The sequence below is a fragment of the Betta splendens genome, chromosome 5 (assembly GCF_900634795.4).
Source record: "Betta splendens chromosome 5, fBetSpl5.4, whole genome shotgun sequence".
Taxonomy (NCBI): domain Eukaryota; kingdom Metazoa; phylum Chordata; class Actinopteri; order Anabantiformes; family Osphronemidae; genus Betta; species Betta splendens.
In genome coordinates this window covers 20276281-20296840 of record NC_040885.2, presented here as the reverse complement: position 1 = coordinate 20296840, position 20560 = coordinate 20276281, and the positions used below count along the sequence as shown (strand labels likewise).

The 20560-nt window shown below is 46.1% G+C and overlaps 4 protein-coding genes across 13 annotated transcripts in view; 2 read left to right on the top strand and 2 right to left on the bottom strand.

Moving 5' to 3' along the window:
• Nucleotides 1-172: 172 nt before the first annotated feature.
• LOC114856197 (protein phosphatase 1 regulatory subunit 15B) lies at nucleotides 173-4572 on the top strand. The gene is made up of 2 exons (XM_029151948.3): nucleotides 173-2789; nucleotides 3196-4572. The coding sequence occupies exons 1-2, from the start codon at nucleotides 1059-1061 to the stop codon at nucleotides 3412-3414; spliced, it is 1950 nt and encodes a 649-aa protein (XP_029007781.1). The 5' UTR covers nucleotides 173-1058; the 3' UTR covers nucleotides 3415-4572.
• An 89-nt stretch (nucleotides 4573-4661) lies between these two features.
• LOC114856201 (achaete-scute homolog 5) lies at nucleotides 4662-6306 on the bottom strand. Its single transcript, XM_029151956.3, has 2 exons — nucleotides 6174-6306; nucleotides 4662-5469 (listed from the first exon to the last, which is right to left on the bottom strand). Exon 2 carries the CDS (start codon nucleotides 5408-5410, stop codon nucleotides 4928-4930), a length of 483 nt encoding a protein of 160 aa, XP_029007789.1. The 5' UTR covers nucleotides 5411-5469; nucleotides 6174-6306; the 3' UTR covers nucleotides 4662-4927.
• A 2180-nt stretch (nucleotides 6307-8486) lies between these two features.
• aldh4a1 (aldehyde dehydrogenase 4 family, member A1) lies at nucleotides 8487-13971 on the bottom strand. Of its 2 annotated transcripts, XM_029151805.3 has the most exons (16): nucleotides 13814-13971; nucleotides 12375-12468; nucleotides 12213-12305; nucleotides 12083-12130; nucleotides 11622-11777; nucleotides 11346-11495; nucleotides 11194-11268; nucleotides 10943-11130; nucleotides 10784-10857; nucleotides 10476-10672; nucleotides 10253-10300; nucleotides 10027-10179; nucleotides 9824-9945; nucleotides 9536-9654; nucleotides 9344-9458; nucleotides 8487-9249 (listed from the first exon to the last, which is right to left on the bottom strand). In XM_029151805.3, exons 1-15 carry the CDS (start codon nucleotides 13852-13854, stop codon nucleotides 9346-9348), a joined length of 1671 nt encoding a protein of 556 aa, XP_029007638.1. In that variant the 5' UTR covers nucleotides 13855-13971; the 3' UTR covers nucleotides 8487-9249; nucleotides 9344-9345. The 2 variants fall into 2 exon arrangements, with proteins under 2 accessions (XP_029007638.1, XP_040926679.1); XM_041070745.2 differs by having other exon boundaries at nucleotides 8487-9458.
• LOC114855172 (E3 ubiquitin-protein ligase RNF123) overlaps nucleotides 13936-20560 on the top strand; it is a 62828-nt gene continuing 56203 nt past the window's right edge. For 4 of the 9 annotated variants that reach the window (XR_008694802.1, XR_008694800.1, XR_008694801.1 and 1 more), the window contains exons 1-3: nucleotides 17147-17317; nucleotides 18424-18540; nucleotides 18901-18985. Coding sequence is in view for 5 of the 9 variants with exons in the window: in XM_055509107.1 (XP_055365082.1) it covers nucleotides 18459-18540; nucleotides 18901-18985 (167 nt within the window). In the remaining 4 variants the exon portion in view is untranslated. Of the gene's footprint in view, nucleotides 13955-14377; nucleotides 14605-17146; nucleotides 17318-18423; nucleotides 18541-18900; nucleotides 18986-20560 lie in introns of those variants that run through there. The other 5 variants (XM_055509107.1, XM_055509105.1, XM_055509106.1 and 2 more) reach the window with 5 other exon arrangements.

Here is a 20560-nt window from a genome sequence, read left to right as displayed (position 1 = left end):
ATAAAGTAAATAAGAAGGTTTATGTAAACACTTATTCACAAGTGTTTCTGTATAACAAGCACATGTAATTTTTCTATTTCTAGGAACTAAGTGTTTGGCGCTGATTCTGATGAATAATTAAATTGTATTTAACATTGAATTTTGCAGACCCTACGTTACCGCTCAGTGGGTATAGGACTTGGGTCACACGAAAACCTGATAAACATGTGGCGGCACGGACCTGCTCGCTGAGATCTCGGACTTTCTTATGTAACAGCAGAACCACGCACTCAATTACGTAACAGAACTGCACGTTCCTGCTGACCTTCGTTCTTTCCGCCTCGGTAACAGCGCGACGCTCCCTGGTGGCGACTCGTTTTAGCCGGGATGCGTCGTTGCAGACGGTTCCTTAACTTTCTGATGAAATCTCACAAGGCACGAACGGAAGCGTTTCGGAGGCTAAAGCTCGGTTCTAGAAGGTAGACCAAGATAGTGTTGGCACCAGAAGTGGGGGAAGGCGACTCCCTTTTGATTAGAAAAACGACCTGGAGTGTTTCAACGCCAATATTTTAAATACATCATTGCTTTCGGTTTGTCTAACCGCCAGGCTAACTGCTAATGCTAAGCTAATCTTCTGAATTCACCGGCTACCTCCGAGCGCAGACGTCAGCCGCCGCCTTCCAGGGTTTTGGATTTGGACGCCATGGCTCCGTTTTCATCTTCAGACCTGGATCTTTTCTCGCGGCGTGACTCAAGTGTATTTAACCTTTGTTTTTGCTCCAGTTTCGGCTCCGTCTTTACCAAATTGACCACAAGCATGAAGTCCAACCACCACTTACAGCAAAGCGCCAGCGCCGCGAAACTCCCCGGCCTCACAGTCGACGTCTCCTGGGTTCCCGCCGGCTGCGGCGAGGGGTCAAACAGCGAGTCCGTGTAAGCATGTCTGTTTGAAAGACTAATGGAAACCGGCCATAACCGCCTCTGTTAACGTGGACAGCTGTCACCGTGCACACCGACCACAGGACGCTCCGTCTGCGGCTCCGTGTCCGCTTCTTAACTTTTCACACTAATGTCAGAAAATGTTTAGAAACACGAGCAACGAGCGGCGCTTAACGGGGGGGCAGAAGCCGGCTTCTTTGGCCGGACATGGAGTCTCCTCTTCTGCGCTCGACGGCCAGGAAAGCTCGTGGATCGGCCTGCTCTCCGTCATGTCCAGGCCCGCGTTGTCATTCCTGCATAAGTATGTGACGGGCAGTCCGCGAACCCCGGCCCTGTCCGAGGGAGAAGCCGACTGGGTCAGCGGGGAGTTAAGAAGGGGCTTGGACGAGGAGAGGGAGTTTTTGAGACATTTGGACGATGTGGTACCGACTCGTCAACTCGCTGTCCTGCTGTGTCAGCACAACGCGGCAGCTGGTGGCCTGCTGGAGCCAATGCCTGGGGGCCCTGCGCTGTGGCTGAACGCTGAGTCGCTGCCGAGCGCAGAGGAGCACCGCTTTGACCCAAATGGATACTTGTCTTCCCTCAGGACTTTCCTCAGTAGTGTTGTTAGGCGTTCATCTCAGGGAATAAAGCCCACAGCAGGGAGGGAGTGGGGGCCCGACGGTCAACCCAGGACCTGGTGGGGCAGCTTCACACAGAGCGGCCTGTTGTCAGAGGTGTCCTGGGTAGAGGAGGTGACCGGTCGGCTCTGTCCTCAACAAGTGGCTGAGACAAAAGCCGCTGAAACAACCACCTTGTTTGTCCAGTGCAGCGACAGGGATTCGACGCTGGGAGAAAACACTGGAGCAACTCACCACAAAGATCAACTGGCTCACAATGAAGGCCTTCACACTGTCCAGAACACCAGCGGGTCGACACCAAACCACAGGCTCGCCATCAGCGAGCACCTGAGCGGAGCAGGAGCTGCCTGCTGTGAGGTGCTGTTTCTGAGCCCTGATCATGACAATGGTTATTCCAGCCTGGAGGAGGAACGTGTCCTCATGTACGTTATGACCGCCTCAGCTGAACAGTCGCTGACAGGTGTCAACACTGTTGAGGAACAGAATTCTGAGAAGAGAGACTCTACATCAGGGGGGATGGAGGAAGTACCAATACCCAGTCAGGAGGATCAGTCTGGGCTTGAGCTTGTGCCCCCCACCCCTCAGTGCCAGAACAAAGCCATTGCCTACATCATGGGATGCCCCTGCAGTGACGACGACGACAAAGACAGCAGCAGCCGGTCAGATGAGGAATCCACTCGTGATGATGATGATGGTTTTGACAGCTCATCTGATTTGTCAGACATCACTGATGAGGATGAAGACTCTGACAGCAAGATCGACTCAGAGGCTGAACACTTGTGGAGATCCTTGTGCCACAATCCAGATCCATACAATCCCCGAAACTTCAGTGCGTCGCTGCACACGGGCTGCACCCAACCCAGGACCATCCCGTCCTCCACACCAGAGTCATCCTCCCAGTCCACACCCCACTCCTCTCCTCCTGGTGCCAGTGATGCCTGGGATGACTCCACCTCTGCCAGTGAGGTGGATGAAGCTGAAAGTCTCCACCTGTGGAGCTCCTTCAGCTGCTCCTCAGACCCCTACAGCCCCTTTAACTTCCAGGCACCGCTCAGGACACAAGGGCCCAGCGAGGCTGCCTGGGCCAAGAGCAAGTCCACCAAAGCCTCCCAACCTCCCCCCCGCCACCACCATCAAGCAGCATCTCCACCTGAGTACAGGAAGGAGGAGGCTGAGGAGAGGCTGGACAGCGGCTTCTCTGAGCACTCCTCCGGCTCCTCCGCCTGCCACAGCTGTACATCAACCAAAAAGGTCAGTTAGCCATTCACCTCATACTCTGTGAACTGACAGATCAAATAATAATGATCATCAGTGAAAGCGTCTCATCAGGTGGACAACATTCCAGAGTTTCACGCTACTTCAAACAATGACAGTCAGTGATTTAGGGAAATCAGAGAAATATAGGAAATGTGGGTGATAGCCACACAATTGTGGCCTGTGTAAGTCAAACGTGTTTACTTCCACAGTGACACATTTATTTTGGGGCTGTGGAAACCCCTACTTTAAATTTCACCATGATTCTACTTCTATCTGTATTGTCACTTTCTTGTTGGATGCCGTAAAGCACAGTTGAATCATGAGGTGAATGAGACTGATGCACGTCTGTAGCCATTTAAGTGAGAACCAGCCAGACTCAGACTCTTCTTGTTGTCATCAGGTCCGCTTCAGTGATGAAGTAGAGGAGTTCTTCGCCAGCTGTGGCGAGGAGGAGGAGGAGGAGGACCGGCGAGGGCCGTGGGAGGAGCTGGCTCGGGACCGCTGCCGATTCCTGCGTCGCTGCCAGGAGGTGGAACAGAGCATCGCCTACTGCCTGGCGCCTCAGCACCGTAGCCTGGTGTACCAGCGGCTCACCATCCCCCAGGCCCAGGACCCCTGAGGGGGGGGCAAACTGCTTTTCAGGTCTATGGGTGGACCAACTGACCTGCAGAACTCTAACCCATCTAGTGGCTCCGCCTCAAACTTAGTCCACATGTTTGTTTTTGGACTCCTTGGACTAATTTAGGAAGATTGGTGTTGAACAGACAGGTGGAGGAATCTGATCTGAGTGTTTTTGTGGTGTGAAGGGCTGAACCTATGGCTCTACTGTGAGAGTTAAAGTAGAAATGGTCACTGTTTTTGCGTTTTTTGTCCTGGAGACCAAGCAGTGTGTCCTGTTCGCACAGTTACGAAAACCAGTTTCACATAAGAATGACTGTGTTTTTAGATTATTCATTAATTTAAACAAAAACATTTTAGTTTTATCATAGTTGGTTTATCCTTTTTAAAGTTCCCTGAGCTGGACAGAAAACATTTGGTTTTTAAGAGCCTCAACCTGATCATATGTTGCTTCAGTGTTTTATCAGCTGAACATTCTGCTCTGTCCGCAGCTGGGTCACCGCTCACATGAGCTTGGCTCATGTCCTCATTCAGAAACACTGACACATAGTTTAAGTTCAACAAACCTGTGATGTTTAAAACCTATATCAAGTCAAGAAATATTTTCTTGCCGTCCATCACTATAGCTCGACTCGTTCTTCAACCAGTGAAGACATCAGACCTCGTGGTCCCTGCTTCAGCAGCCACGTGTTTGTTCTTCAAAGCCAAAGAGTGTTGCCGTCTGACAGGATGAATTGGGCTGATAAAACCTGGTTCATTTGCATGAACCAGTATAGAAACGTTCCTGCTCAGACCCACTAATCACTGACATCAACCTTGAGTATTCTGCTTTTGATCAGTATGACACACAGCTGTTTATTAGAATAGAGTTCCCTTTAACCAGTCACCTGACCTCCGGAAAATCCAGGTTGGGTTCGATTTCGATGCAAAATGACTTTTGCTTTAACTATGGCTCAACAGGCGACGTGACTCGGCCCAATATAGCACACTGTTTAGTCAACAGCCTAAAGGGAAACTCACTGTTTTACACTGATCGCCTGAAGAACGCTTGGTTTCATTTATTCCAAAAACACTTTATTTTTCTAATGTTTGGTTTGGTGGGTAACTTGTTCTTCTCAATTCTCACTAAATATTAAAATAAAAATCAGTAATGATCACACACTGACTCATCTGTGGTTCTGCCAACAGAAGTAATTTTTTTATTACCGTCTGTCTTTATTAAAAGTTTCTCTAGATCCTTAAATGCTGAAAAGCAAAGTTAAACTGCAGTTTTTTTTCATTTTCCTTCCTCTGGTGTTTGTCATTGGGCCCTTTCCAGTAGGAGGAGCTGCAGCAGTGGCCCAGTGTCGTCCACCTGCAGCAGCTTGATCACAGAGAAAAGTGTTTGTTTGCACAGGTCACATGAAGTAAAAGTCCAGCTGTAGCTCGTCCTCTGATATTCTAAACTGGACTCTTGGTTCGGTCTGTAGCGAGGAGGATCAGGATGGCTTTACCCCCCGCAGTGCCATCTGCCTTCAGCACCTGAAGCCAGAGTCGCCTCCACAGTGGCCTGGGGGAGACAAGGTTCGGGGTGTCCTGTCCTCCAGCTCCACCAGCCGCTGCAGGTATTTGATGTAGCTGATGGCGGCCCTCAGCGTCTCCACCTTACTGAGCCGTTTATCGGCGCTCTGACCCGGCAGGTGGTCCCTCAGTTTGGCGTAGCCTTGGTTCACACACTTCACCCTCTGACGCTCTCGTTCGTTCCGTTTCTGGATGAACGCGGGTTCAAACGGACACTCGTATACACTGAAGTGGCCGTGGTGGTGGAAGGGGGTCAGATAGGGCAGGAGCCCGGAACCCCTCAGTGGCCCATTGTACAGGCCCAGCCCCACGGACTCCACGCTCCGTGGGTAAAGGAGGAAGGGCAGCGTGCTGGACTGAGAGGCGCCGTGGTGTCCCTCTGTGAGCCCAGCATGGCGCTGTTCCACGGCTGGAGGAGAGAAGGTTGAGCTCATCATGTGCCAGTAGCAGCAGCTAAAGACTCCACAGGCCACAGGAAGGGTTCATCATCCAGCACCTGTTGAAGGACAACACAAGGCCCAGAGTCTGGTTCAGTGGTGCCATCTTTTAGGTTGCTAAGTTAAGGTGCATTGAAGCTGGAAGGAAGTACAGTAAGCTTTAATAACAGGCTGGCGATCTGCCTTTGTGTTAATGTTGGATGTGAATTAGTCCTGCCCACATCCGGTAACTAAACGTCCTCTGACATCTGCTGTCACTTTACAGCATCACATTAAATCAATGAAGAACAACCTAGCGCCAACAGACGTCACATTCGTCCTCAGCAAAAGGACCTGTCTCGCACATCAGGTGAATATCATCCAGTAATAAGACAGAGATTATTTAGTCCTTAGTGCTGTGACCTGAAACACACCAGCCGCAGAAGGAACTACAGCAGACTGAGCCGTACATCCAGTAAACCCAGCACAGGTGGAATGCTGTCAGTTTAGCCAATGAAGGTTCAGATCCTGCTCACTATCAAGACAGATTCACTGATGCGAGAGCAGCTGGACGTGATACTTTTAGGCCGTACTGTATCACTGTATAAGTATGTAAATTATCTACGTCAGCAGCATATGTTTGACCCTCAGGCCCCAGTATCAGACAACAGCACAGAGTAAACGTCTGGTTGGTAACATACAAAAGAGAAGAATCAGTAACCAAATGCAGAAAAGGCTCCAGAACCAGACCTAGACCCAGAACCACCATCTGCCTTTAGCTTACCTCACGTTGCAGCTGCAGTGTCTCGCCTGTTCACTCTGACTAAAGCTGCACAAAGGAAACCTCAGGATCTACCTGCTGAAGCTCCGCCCCCCAGGTGTAACAGGCTAGACCTCATTAATGTGGTGACTTCAGGACACACTGAGAACTGCTTCATGCTTTAAAAAGAACAACAGCAACAATCTACTGCTTCATGCTACAAAATCTAAACAACAAACTACTTCATGTAGAACTTGTATATGAGCCTTTTTTGCAGTAAAACAGATAAATATGAATAAATGAGCTATAATGAAAAGTCAACACCTAATGAACAACCCAGATTCCTCAATAAACAGGTTTGTTCTGTGGCTGCTTGTTCTGTGGCTGTTGGTTCTGGGGTTGTTGGTCAGTTCTAGGGCTGTTTGTCCGTTCTCGTGCTGTTGGTTCTGGGGCTGTTGGTCTGTACTGGAGCTGTCTGTTCTGGGGCTGTTGATTTCTTCTATGGCTGTTGGTCTGTTCTGGTGCTGTTTGTCTGTTCTGGTGCTGTTTGTCTGTTCTGGGGCTGTTGGTCTGTACCAGAGCTGTTTGTTCTGGGGCTTTTGATCTGTTCTGTGGCTGTTTGTTTTGGGGTTGTTGGTCAGTTCTGGGGCTGTTGGTCTGTTCTGGGGCTGTTTATTTTGGGGTTGTTGGTCAGTCCTGGGGCTGTTGGTCTGTTCTGGGGCTGTTGGTCTGTTCTGGGGCTGTTGGTCTGTACCGGAGCTGTTTGTTCTGGGGCTGTTTGTCCCCTCCAGTGGGTGAACGTCAGCTCTGGTGGATCCAGATTTGTCCTCCGACTCTTTGGGTTATGAAACATCAAAGACTTGGGTAAAAATGAGTGTTTGCAGTTTCCTCCTGCTAAACCCTGGACTTCCAGATGAAAGCAGTTGGTGACACACACCCTTCCTGTCAGCTTCTCATCAGCCAACACACTCTGATGACTGTTTACACACGCACCTGAAACCTGAGCTGAACAGCTCTGACTCCTCAGCTCCTTCACTCCAGAGGTTGAGTCTTTAGAATCTAAAAGAAAACATCACTTGGGAGAAATGTGAGCTCTACATCTGAGCCACTTGTTAAATGTGACGTGTGATGCTGCTCCACAGCATCAGGCATCTGATGGTCCTGGTCCAACATCACCAGTGTCTTTCCACACAAACCTGTGTTTCATGAGCTGCTATTTCACTGAGCTTTGACTTTTGGGTCAAACTGATATCTTGTTTGATTAAGGTTGGCTGCAGACGCCCCTCTGTCCTGGACCAGGAACAGCTCATGTCGGTTGTGTTTTTGTTTTTTCCACCCACACCTGGAGGCTGGAAACAAACGGGTGACGCATATGTCCCGACGCTGTTGATGGAAGCTCAGACAGGAGTTGATGAAATAAGTCAGTCTCTTCTTTGACGAATAAAGGGCTGGGCTTGTTTTATCAAACTGCCTCCTCTGCACTGAACCATCTGTGTCTCTGTGGGAACGAACTCAAACTTGTTGAACATTCGTGGATTTGCTGCAGCTCAGGCTTTAGCCGATGTCCACGTTTTCTCCTCTAATCTCTGACTGTGTGTGTTCCAGTGCAGGAAGCATGTGTTTGTTGTGGTTTATCAGTGTGTGAGCTTCCTGTGTTGTGTTTCAAAGATTAGCAGCCTGAGCCTGCAGGAATCTGATGCCTGCCTCTGGGATCAGAGGTTTAGCTACATCAGCTGTTCCAGCTTTTCAATATTTAAATACTCTTGTATCTATCTCTTCATTTTCAAGCAGTTCAACAGCTTTAATGAGTCAGTACACGCTCCTTATGTAGCCTTCATCTACAACATCATCATCACTACCTCATTGTTGTGGACAGACAGATGTATCAAAGCTCTGAGACTCAGGGACCTGTGACTTGTTTAATGTTTTTGAGCTGCATGTTGCACTTGGTCAGTTTACATCATACTGAGTGAGTTTACAGTAAAAACACCACACAACGAAACAGATGGTTCTGTGAGGAGGGTTCTGCTGTGGCCTAGGCGAATTCTGCGACAAGAGTGTCTGCTTCCAGCACTGACCATGTCTGTCTGCAGCAGGCGTCTCAGGGACATGGTGCCAGGGTTCTGTTGGTGTCTAATAGCTCAACACACAGCACAATGAAACAGATAGTCTGTACACACAACCACAGAATCTGAGCAATAGGAAGAAAAACGTCTTCAAGCAGCAGCTGTCAATGTGAGGATGTGTTTACGGTCTCAAACTGAGTGGACCCACCTCCCAGTCCCACCTGGGGCTCAGCTCCCATCACTTAAGCATGAAAATACGCTTCATACAAAGTCACAGAGAAAAACAAGTCATTATTTATTAAACGATTAGATGAAATGACAACTTAATTTTTTAATGGAGCGGAACACAGTTTGCCTTCAGTGTATTTTTACATGACTATGTGTCCGTGGCTTCCATGTTGAGAAAGGAGCGGCCGTGTGAACGGTCGACCCGAGCAATAAGAGGGTCCAGTTGGTGGGGAAACCAAAGCTGAACATTTTCATCTCCAGGAGGAAACTGGAAAAGCCACTGGTCTGCTTCAGGCTGTCAACATGGTCAACGCACACTACACAGGTTTTAAATGTGATGGAGAAAAGTCACAAACAAATGCAGATGAGGACAAAGCAAAGACCAGGGGTTAAACTCAGCTCCACCAATGATGTCAGCTTCCTGCTGAGAGTTAAAGTCACAGCTGAAAATAACTAGTTTTATTAATAACTTAGTATTTATTGGGAAATATTAATGATGTGAATATGGCAGGTTTTAAAAGACAAATAAAACCAGCAGAAACTTTCAACACAGTTGGTTCTGTTCTGGATTAAGTCCACTGAAAGCAGGAAAACATCTCCTCACATACAAATAAAACTCATTTAAATAAAAGAAATCAATATGACGCCAAAAGATTCTAATATCCACCTAAAAGATTTAAATTTCACTGGAACAAACAAAAAGTATTAAATTTACTGATATTTGGCCTAAAACAATCCCTCGTCACACAAAGAACCAGTCGATACAAAGGTTTCAGCGGAGCCATGGCCTGTAACACGCGCTCCAGCTGTGGATGGAAGACGATCATACATTCATGTCCAGGTTCAGTGCAAAGGTTCTGTCAAGGTTGAGATGAGAGAATCAACAGGCTCTAATCGGACCTTCAGTCCATGTAGGGGTACCTCCACCCTCGGAGGGGGACGTGGGTCTGCTTCACCACCTGTGGCGACGTCCACCTCAGCACATAGTGAGGACCTCCAGGTTTATCATTGGTGCCTGATGAAGACACGACTCTGCTCAGACACTCAGACTGAAGCAGAACACGCAGAGGTGCAGATGATGACCCGTCTCACCTGAAGCTCTGGCGCCACCAAACGGCTGCTGAGCGACGATGGAGCCGGTGGACTTGTCATTGATGTAGTAGTTTCCTGCAGCATTCCTGAGGACTTGAGCTGCTTCATCAAGAACGTTCCTGCAACACAAACAAAATGATTGATGTGTTTACATCAGAGTTCTTCCAGTACCAGTACAGGTCATTAGGAAAACGCCAGCTTCATCTGATGAAGAACCTTTATTGTTACTTCCCTCCACCTGCTGCGTATTTGTGACGTAAACTGTTAGAGTCGAAATGTGGGTCGTACCGGTCCTCAGCAAACACGGCTCCTGTTAGCGCGTACGGAGACGTGCTATCGATCAGCTGCAGAATTTCTCGGTAGCTGTTCTCAGGGTAGCTGTAGACGGTCAGAACAGGGCCAAAGATTTCCTACGCAACACAGAACAGCAGCTAAAGAACACGCGAACGCCGGGGAACAATCCTGTTCCAGCGAACATGTCCTCGCTGTACCTCACTCATGATGGCGTCCCGTGGGTCTCTGGTCTCAATGATGGTCGGCTCCACAAAGTAGCCCTTCTTATCATCACACTTCCCCCCAGCGATGATCTCCAGGTTCGGGGAGGACTTGGCATGATCAAGCCACTTCTTTATTCGACTGAACGACTGCAGCACAAACGGACAGAACCGTTATTTGACAGAAGTTACACAGAGATGTGCAGGCGACCACAGGACTCACTTTATTATCAATCACTGCTGAGAAGAAGGTGTTGAGGTCTTCAACAGGCTGAGGAAAGAAAAGTCACGTATCAGCTGATGAATCAGTTCAACATTCAGTTTCCTCTCAGATGTGACGGTTCTGCACAGCTTATCCATAAATATCACAGACAATCTGGACTGCTAATCCACGCAGGCAGACGGTGGCACATAACTGACTGCTCTGCTTGTGTCTGTGGACTTACGTCTCCCACTTTGATCTCTTTGTGAATGTCCAGCAGTTGCTGTTTGATCTGTGGCCATAAGCTGTCGGGGACGTACATCCTGGAGCAGGCCGAACACTTCTGGCCGCCGTACTCGAAGGCCGAGCGGATCGTCCCCGCCACCACGCTCTGCACGTCCGCAGACCTGTGGACAAAGTGAAAATTCTTCCCGCCGCACTCTGAAAACCAAGAGTTTGAATTCATTTCAGAGATGTCACATGGTTGAGATCACTAAGGATCAGAGTTCATGTGAAGAGAAGCAGGTCTGATGATGGGGAATCATGGCTCACCTCCTGCCAGGCGGGGGAAGGTTCTGTAGGTGTCCAGGTTCTTAGCCACTTGTTTCCAAAGATGCTTAAATGTCCTAAAAACAGATAATAAATTAAAACTACATCTGTCTGCAGTTTCTGAGTGTCACTGCCGATCCAACGTCCGAAACAGCTCCTTACGGGACGCTGCCGGTGAAGTTGATTCCTGCCAGGTGCTCAGAAGACGTGATGGTGTCCCCGAACACGGGCCCATCGGCCGGCAGAAACTGGATGATATTGGGAGGCAGCCCACAATCCCTGAGGACTCTGTAGACGGCGTAGCTGGCAGACACGGCCGCATCACTGGGCTTCCACAGGACTACATTCCCCTGCAACGCAGCGCCTCTTACAAAGTGCCCTTTGCTTTTTGACAGACAAATGAGGCCACTCACCATCAGAGCCGGGGTCCCGGCCAGATTCCCACCGATAGCCGTGAAGTTAAAGGGAGCGACGGCTGCGACGAAGCCCTGGAAAAGCAAATGTCATTAAAGCTCAGCAGCGCTGATTCCCACCAGCAGCGTACACCCTGAGTGACACACATTACCTCTAGGCCGCGGTAGATCATGGTGTTGGTGCTTTCCCCACCGTCAATGGGCTGCTGTTTCTCCAGCTCGATGGCGTGTTTGGCGTTGAACCTGAAGAAGTCGATGAGCTCTGCAGCAGCATCGATCTCTGCCTGGACCACGGTCTTTCCCTGACATGAAACCACAACATCACCACAGTTTACTTTATGACCTCCACACTCCTCACAACTCAGACGACCTAGCTGTCCCTAAAATAAATAAATTTTTATGTTTTCCTTCATTATCAGAACTTCTACCTGTCCGATCATGGTCTTAGCAAGGATTTCCGCTCTTTTAGGGCCACTGATGACGTCAGCTGCTTTGAAGAGGATATTGGCTCTGTCCTGGATGGGCTTCAGATCCCACTCCCTCCTCGCTGCTACGGACGCCACAATGGCTTTGTTAATCAGCTCCTGCATTGCATTGACACAGTGAAAAAAAGTTCATTCTGCTCGTAATGACTTTATAGAGCAGATGTGATGTCAACAGGCACCAGTGAAATAACTAGTTCAAAACTTCCAGTGTTTATTTACAGAGGACTTGCTCCACTGTGTCTCACATGAGACACACACACACACACACACACACACACACACACACACACACACACACACACACACACACACACACACACACACACACACACACACACACACACACACACACACACACACACACACACACACACACACACACACACAAAAATGAATGAACTCACCTTGTCAGCGTAGCAGAACTTTGCCACTTTTTGCGAGTGATTGAACGGCTGAGAAAAGAAGACTTGATGTTATGGGCTGTGCTGCTACACATCGTACACAGCAAATTCATGTTCCAGCCTGCTGACTCACAGACAGCTGGTATCGGATGTCTTTGGTCCACACATGCTCATCCCCGACCACGCATGGGATCTCCTCTGTCCTCCCCATCAGGCTGTCCAAGGCCTAAACCAGAAAACACAGAAGGTGAGCTGAGCCTTGAGTCCTGAAAGTTCCAAAATTGCAGTTTGTCACCTTCAGCAGCTCTGTCCTCTCTGCACTTCCTTTTCTGAAGCCCAGAACCGGCTCATTCTTCACCTCCACAGCTGCAGAGGAGAACGTCTGAAACCTGCACAGATCAACGCACAACCTCTGTTAGATTAATATGATGACACACATGGATCAGAGTTCTGGAGCTGTTTTACTGAGGCTCCCCCTAGAAAAAGTTCACATTGTTTCTTCCAGGACACTCATTTTTTATACCAATCTGTAAATATTTTCTCTTATGCACATGTCTATATCCTTCACTTACTGCTTATAGTGTTTCTGGTTAGACCTAAACTAATCTAATCTAATCTAAGTTTGAAACTGCTTCCTGTCAGCATGTGAAGGCTTTTAGAACTCAGATTCAGAACCAGTGTTCTCTATGTGACGGGTGGAGAGGCAGTGTCTTACTCAGAGAACCGGGTACTAGCGCTGACTGGGGCGCGTTCTAGCTTGTTCCCCTGTGGGAGCTTATGCTTAACTAGAGCACTAGTTTCCAGTGGATTTTATGTATCTTCTCTGATAATAGGTATTACACAGTTACTCAGACAAATCAACTGACTCTGAACTCAAATTTCATTCCACCTTCAGCACAGCAGGAACTTTTCTATATATGATTAACCTGAGCTGTGCAAACTGTGGGAACTGAAGGTCACTGAGCTGATGACTGTCAAGGGGAGGAGGGGGAGCCACCACCAGGTTCATCCAAGTTAACCAGGAAACTTAATTGAAGTTCTCTTAATGCTGAATGTGGCAAGAATGCATGAACATCTCCGAGCATTAAATGTGACTGATTTCATGAAGTTGAAGCTTCTCCTGAATTTACTTTAATTACTTAATGTGATTCTGAAAATTATCAAACAGATGTTGAATCCAAGCTGTACTTGAACTAGTAATTAATTACTATGCTGCATCTCACAGATCTTTAAAGAGATGTTTAACCAATGCTGAAGCTAAGGTTTCAAAGGTCTGGTCTCTGCTCCTGGACTCAGTCCAACAGGATCTGGACTGAAGCCTCAGCTTCGACCTCACCCCTGTGGCTCTGTTGGGAACAAACATCTGGAGGATTATGGGGTTGTTACAGCTGTCGGCCTAGTTGTTTCTGTGAGTCACGTACTAGTTCATAGTTAGTACTAGTTATGTGATGGTAAACCTGTCCCGACAGTCTGTGATGTCCAGAACCTTCTAATACACGCGTTCTCGACTGAGGAATCTAACTGTCATGAACTGAAACAGATATGTAGCTGCCTTGACCCGCCCGCTCATGTGCACCCTGGATAACCACGAGCTAACTAGTCAGAGAGCCTCACGTGCACGAGCCTCAACAAGGAGACGTTAACGGTGAAAGCTGTTCCAACTACTACTAAGCTACTTCAGCTACTCGCTGTGATGTCTCGTGTCCGCTCATGTGAAAAGTTGGGAACACATACCCCCTCCACGTCCGACACACAGCCGCCCTCAAACGAAGCATGGTTCTACGCCTGACAGGAGGAGAAGCCAATAAACCGTCTGACACACCGACAGGACCAACACCTGAAGCTGGGATCAATACCAGATCAACAACCGATCAGGTAAGCAGGTGACCGGGTGCTAAGAGAAACTGGAGAAGCTGCTGGACAGAGTCATCTGTGGGGGTCGGTAGCGACTTGATGTAGTTATTTTATTTCCCATCCACTCACGTAGTCATGAACTAATATGTCACTTTGCTGGTTAGACCTATGTCATATTTATCTTAATGGTCGTTTATTTCAATTTAATATTATCGTTGGTTACAAAACCATTCATGTAAAAAACATTCATGTACCTCCCAATAAAATGGAACACTCCTATAGGCGGGTGTGTGCTTGGCCAATCATAGACATCCCTGTGGTAGGCCAATCATCGGGCAGGAAATATTGTCCGCCAATCCCAGCAGTATCTGAGAGTTCACGTTCTACGAGATGTGACCTTTATGGCAAGCCGTTTTTTAACATTTATTAGATAGAATTCAAATTATAGATATCCGGAATGTATTTCGACCCGTGATTTCTTTTTTTTACATACGTGAATTAATGGTTGGTATGGATGCTATGCTGAGCGCTGTGTGGACAGTAGGAGGCGCTGTTGCCTGCTGTGGATTCGAGGAGGGGAAAGCTACGGGCCCAGCGCAAGTGCTCGTCAGTAATAAATGAGCACTTGCTACTTAGACACTCAGAGCTATCTCCTATTCTTTGATCCACAGGTACAGTCAAATGATATGTATGCATATTCAGTCCACCACGCTAATGTCCAGTTATAGTAAATATGTTGTTCAGCGTGTTATGTTGTCGTTAATAAGCTGTTAAAAGAGGAAGAAACGTGAGTTAAATGTGCAGTTTAAGCTAGCAGCGACCATCGTAGCATTTAGCGACAAAGGGTGGAGGGTGAGTGTGGTCGCCGCTGTGAAAGACGAAGTCGCTGTTTGGCTTGTGAAGTGTGGCGCCTGGTTTGTAGCCATGTAAGCAGTATTAAGGACAAGTAACCTGACACACCTAAAAGAAGCTGGCGCGTTAGGGATGGCAGGGATTGTGTGGCTGGATTTGTGTTTTGCTTCTATCGCATTGTCGAAATGTATTTTTTTTGTAGTTTGTGTAAAACTGAATGTAACTTTTAAATTGTGCATCTGTGATCTTCTTTTAGGTTATTTGTGGTCGTTTATGTGTCTTTTGTACAAATGATTTTATAATTTTATTATTACTATTATTGTCCTGATAGGTCAGTAATAAATGAGCACTTTCTGCTTAAAGACACTCAGAGCTATCGCCTAGTCTTTGATCCACAGTGTTTTCCAGTCTGTGTATCGTTTGTGGTCGGTCCAGATATCCCCTAGGTCTGGTGCTGGTAACATCACTTTAAAACCCTTAAATGTTAAAATGTCTTGCCATGCTTTGTGGATAGGAGAAATTGAATTGTGGATAGGAGAAACTATTTTCCCATTCAAGTCAACAGACAACTCAAGATGGAGTCACGGTTATCTAGAACTCGAATTTTGCCTAGTCAGAATGTAGTTGCGGATATCTAAATTTATAATTTTTACTAGTCAGAAATACATTCCAGATATCTGCAGTGGTGTGCAGTGAGACTTGCAATAAAAACACTTGAATGAGTATCTATATGTTCGCTATGGGCAAACACAATTACTTTAATTATAACAGAGAGTACCAAACAGTGATACTGGCTTTAACTCGCTTTGATTACTTAAAACAGCAAAATTATCAGGAGGGCTGGTTCTGTTCTGGGGTGGAGCTGGACCCCCTACATGCTGTAGCTAAGAGGAGGATGCTGGTCCAACTCCTCTCTATCCTAGACAACACCTCCCACCCCCTACACAGTGTGTGGCTGGACAGAGGAAACATGTACAAACACAAGTATGTGTATGGAAAGTAATTTGATACGAATGTGTATATGTGGGTATATGTATACATATTCATTAATATGTATATGCATGTATTTTTGTATATTACCTGTCTACCTTGATAGTACCTTTTTAACATTTTTAATTTCCCTTCTATCTGGTAAAGAAATTGAAAAAATGATGCTGCAGCTTCTCCGCTTACAATGTTAGAAACAGTGGCTCCATTGAAGAAGTCAGTGAATCAGAGGAGGTTTGCTCCGTGGTATAACTCAGAGATCTGCAGCCTAAAGCACAGGACCAGACAACTAGAAAGGCAGTGGCCAACAAAATAAATGTAAATTGCATAGCATGGAAGGACAGTGTAATAATATACTTTGTGTACTGTACTTTGTGCTGCTAGAAAAACACATTATTCCTCCTTAATTGAGGGAAAGAAAAACAACCCCAAGTTTCGTTTCAGCACTGTAGCCAGGCTGACTAAGAGTCATAGCTGTGTTTAGCCTATTACCCCCTTAAATCTCAGCAGCAATGACTTTATGAACTACTGTACTAATAAAATTATCACCATTAGAGAAGACGTTCAGCAGCGACTTCCTCCAAATGACAGAAATCACTGTCTAGATGAATCAACTTTAAATTGACCAATTCCTTCCCCATAACCTACAGTATATGGAGTATAACCTCAATAATCAACTCTTCCAAGTCGTCCACTTGTATGGGGTGCCGAATGTAAAAGGAGCACCTATAACTAGTTTTCTCACATTTAACTAAATGACACATGTTTTCTCACATTTAGTCAAATGTGCAAAAGTCTAAATGTAAAAGTTAAATGTTAAATGTAAATGTTTGTAGAATGTAGCATAGAATTTGAAATTCTCCAACTTGCCTACAAAGTACTTAATGGTAAAGCTCCTTCTTATCTTAAAGACCTCGTAGTTCCTTATGCTCCCAGCAGCACGCTTCGTTCTCAAAGCGCGGGGCTACTTGTAGTTCCTTGAGTTTTTAAATGTAGAACTGGAGGCAGAACTTTTAGCTACCAGGCTCCTCTGCTGCAATAGACATAGACTGCTGGGGGACTTAATTTATACACTGAGCTCCTCTGTTTCCGTCTATCACTTCTATCCAATAACTTTCCATCATTGTTTATCCAACCATCCTGCCTGTGTCCAGTCCCTGGTCCAACCATCCTGGTTTGAGAAAGCTTTGTTGTGATTTGGCGCTATATAAACAAAAATTGAATAGAATTTGATTAAGTGGGCAACGGTGGAATGAACAATGATAATTCAAGTTTTTATAAGTATTTTAAAAATATCCATATTGGGTAATTTCAGCTTTCCTTTCCTTTAATTTTTGATATCGCATTTTTCCAATGAGCCTGTTTTGTCCCAGTTGATGCTCCGTAGCGTGAGAGGCGTTGACACAGACGGAGACTGTTTTGCTTGAAATTAGCTTTGCCTCACGACAGCATCGTAAACAACATATTTCATATTTATCAGCGGGAATTTCGGACACACCGAGAGATCACAGCTCGAGAACAGTTTTGCTTAAACTGACGGAGGCGGTACGTGTTACTGTCAGCCCGCCACTGGCTGCTAGCTTAGCGAGAGAAAACATTGTTTGCATCAGTGCGCCGTTAGCCGAATAGCTAACGTTGGCATGTTAGAGGAACTGTTACTGCTGTGTTATTTCAGGAACGACGGTACCGGTACTACACGCAGCTCTTCGGTCAGCTAACGCAAGCTAGCCGCTGACAGTGTGGTTAAGATGTTTGAGTTAAACTAACAGTGCTAACACTCATTATATGATTTCACCTGTATTTAAGTACAAATATGCAGACGCACATAAGCGTTGTCAGCTGAATGTAGTCAAAATATCCAAGTATATCACGTTGACGTAGTAAAACATCAGTAGTGTAGGTACTCTGATATTATGACTTGTCACACATGTTAAGGTACACGTACTATCAGATTTGTGTTGTTAAAGTATAGCTGCATCAAACATTTTCCATCTGTTGAGGGAATAACATCAAGTTTATAAACGGCTTACATTAGAGCCGCTTTGCCTCTCCAAACCATCAGATGCTGTAATTTACGTCGTCCTGCCTCCTCCATCATTGACCAGAGCCAGTTTATTGGTGGGTCACTGATGATTTGTGTAGGCAACAAGAATGAAGAGCACTCTGGTCCAGGGCCTGGCCTCACGTGCCCTGAGCTGCTGGACAAGAAAGACACTGATGCCACTAGCTGGGCCTCATTCCTCTCACCTAAATGCAGATGAGAACATAATGTACTGGTACAGGAGCTCACTGGGGCCTTGGTCCGGGAGGGGATTCCTTGGGACAACATGAAGCACACATCACACGTGGAGTTGCACTGAAAAGGAATTCACAAAACAGGAATAAGTCTGTGATTAAATGTTTGACTGGTTTGATTTTTCGCTTCCCTTTATGTGTTGATGATCAGCTTTAAAGGTGCACATATGTTTTCAACTTCACGTAGTAAAAGCTGACCGGCATAAAACACTTCATGTCATTAAAACATACAAGTATTTTCAGCTTTGTGTAACAACAGTTCTAGTCTATCGAACTGTTCATTCATCTTGTCTGTAAATCTCTCAGTGAATAAATGAATTAATAACTGATCTTGGGTCTCACTGTTCTTTTCGCAGTAGTATCTGGGCCCTGCTGCCTCCAGTCCAACAGAATGAGCGCTAAAGGAGGAGGCACAGCTCTGACGCGTCGTAACTATCGGCTGTCTTCAGACACAGACAAACCAACAGCTACAGGCATGTACAGGATGGGTGTTATATTCTTGCCCAGGTTTAACTTGTGTAGGGGTTTGACCAAATCCTTCTTTGCACAGTGTCTTTAAAATATGATTGTTACTTAATTTTAGTTCATACTTGAGGTTTTGTTATTTTGTAATGTTTCTGGTTCATTAGTTTTGAGTAAGTTTAGAACCTGTTAGTCATTGTGGAGTTCCAACAGAGTCTGTTGTTGACAACTTACAGTATCTGTTTCAAAAATCCTGAACTGCTTATACAATGAGGAATGTGTTAAGTCCACGAGTGCTGGGACTGCAACATGTAACTTTTACTTTCCTCAACATATCGCACATCTACAAGTTTCCTGTGCTGTTTTCTCAGGCATAGTGAATGAGAAACTGCTGAGTGACTACCTACACCATGTGTTTCCTTCTACCAAACAGGGCCCTGCACTGGCCTCCCTCAGGTACCCTCTCCCTCTGTTACACCTGAAACTGTTTAGACATTACCTATCAGAGCGGTAAGGCGCACCACAGATACATATATAAAACAATTAAATACTGCAATCTAGGGCAGACGCCTGTGGCATTCACAAGTGCTCTGGGAGATTGTTCCACAGCCTAATTGCAGCTGAGCAAATTGTTCTATCTCGATGCATGTACTGTATATGGAGTAACAAGTTCTTTCATGTAGAGAGGGGCATCACCATAAATGCACTGGTGGGTAAGAAGGACTATCAATTCTAAAAGAAATAGGGAGCCGGGGAAGAGATTTAAGAATGGGCGTAATATGGTCGCCCCCTCGTCTTGAGCAGCACTGTTTTGAATATACTGCCGCTGTTGAAGAGTTTTCCCAGTAGTCCCGATGAGGAGTGTGTTACATCAGTTTTTGGCAACATGAAAACATCTTACAGGTTTAACTGGCTTCATACAGATATTAAAAGTGGTCAAACAAGTTGGTGGTTTATGCTGCAGAGCAGAATGCATCACTAAACCTTTCGGGCATTCATTTAATTTAATTTTAATTTTATACAATATAAACCATTCATGCAGAGTAGACATATGTAAGTTGCTGAATTAATGAGTCGTAGATCTGCTGGGTCCTGGTGTTCTGACATGCGACAGAGAGATTTTATACAATTTATTTATTTATAGTAAATAAAATCCTGAAGTGAAGTGAAAGGTGTTATCACAGTGACATGCGTATGCACCTCTACGGAATAGGGAGAAGGGATGTGAAGTTTACCGTCATCTCCACTGTCTTCAGAGCATTGAGCTCCAGGTTGTTGGCGCTGCACCATGACACCAGACTGGCTATCTCACTCCTGTAGGCCAACTCATTTCCGTCAGAGATGTGGCCGATGAGGGTGGTGTCATCAGCAGCTTCAGGAGTTTAACATACTGGTGTCCAGATGTGCAGCGGTTTGTGTACAGGGAGAATAACATTGGAGAAAGGACGCAGCCTTGGGGGAATCCAGTGCTGGTGGTCTGGGAATCCGAAACAAACATACCCAGCCTCACATACTGCTGTCTGTGAGGGAGGAAGTCTTTGGTCTTAAAGGAACACATCTTTTATAGCAGTAAGAGACCTGACCTGTAGCCTCTATTTACAAATTCATACTCATTCTAAAGTATAGAGAGGTGTAGATGTTCAATTTTGACCCTCAGTGAGGCTTTGTTGTTTTTAAAATTTTAAATCCTGCTTTAATCAGTTTTACAGGTTTGCTCTTCATTAGGATAACATAGAATACTTCACTCAAGGTTAAAATGTACTTCTCAAGCACTTGAATTGTTTTAGTTAGTGTCTTTGAGGTACAGTAGGAGAGGACGAGGCGCTCAGAAGACTTCATGACTACAGAGCTCAGAGCTACGGATCTGTAGTCATTGAGTCCCGTGATTCTCCTCTTTTTCATCAACTCTTTTCTATAATTCAAAGAGCAACGACACTGAACCAAACTCGTACTGCCAAGAAAGCAACCACCCAGTTTAACCAGTGAGCTATCTGAGGTTGTGGTAAACTGGCATGACTAGTCTTAGAAAAT

Excerpts from the sequence above, each read along its gene's own strand:
- LOC114856197 (XM_029151948.3), top strand. The coding sequence starts at position 1,059 with ATGTTTAGAAACACGAGCAACGAGCGGCGCTTAACGGGGGGGCAGAAG. Across the intron at positions 2,790-3,195 it reads GCTGTACATCAACCAAAAAG|GTCCGCTTCAGTGATGAAGT; the intron begins GTCAGTTAGCCA and ends TGTTGTCATCAG.
- LOC114856201 (XM_029151956.3), bottom strand. The coding sequence starts at position 5,410 with ATGATGAGCTCAACCTTCTCTCCTCCAGCCGTGGAACAGCGCCATGCT.
- aldh4a1 (XM_041070745.2), bottom strand. The coding sequence starts at position 13,854 with ATGCTTCGTTTGAGGGCGGCTGTGTGTCGGACGTGGAGGGG. Across the intron at positions 12,131-12,212 it reads ACATCCGATACCAGCTGTCT|CCGTTCAATCACTCGCAAAA; the intron begins GTGAGTCAGCAG and ends TTCTTTTCTCAG. Across the intron at positions 9,655-9,823 it reads GCCGTGTTTGCTGAGGACCG|GAACGTTCTTGATGAAGCAG; the intron begins GTACGACCCACA and ends TTTGTGTTGCAG.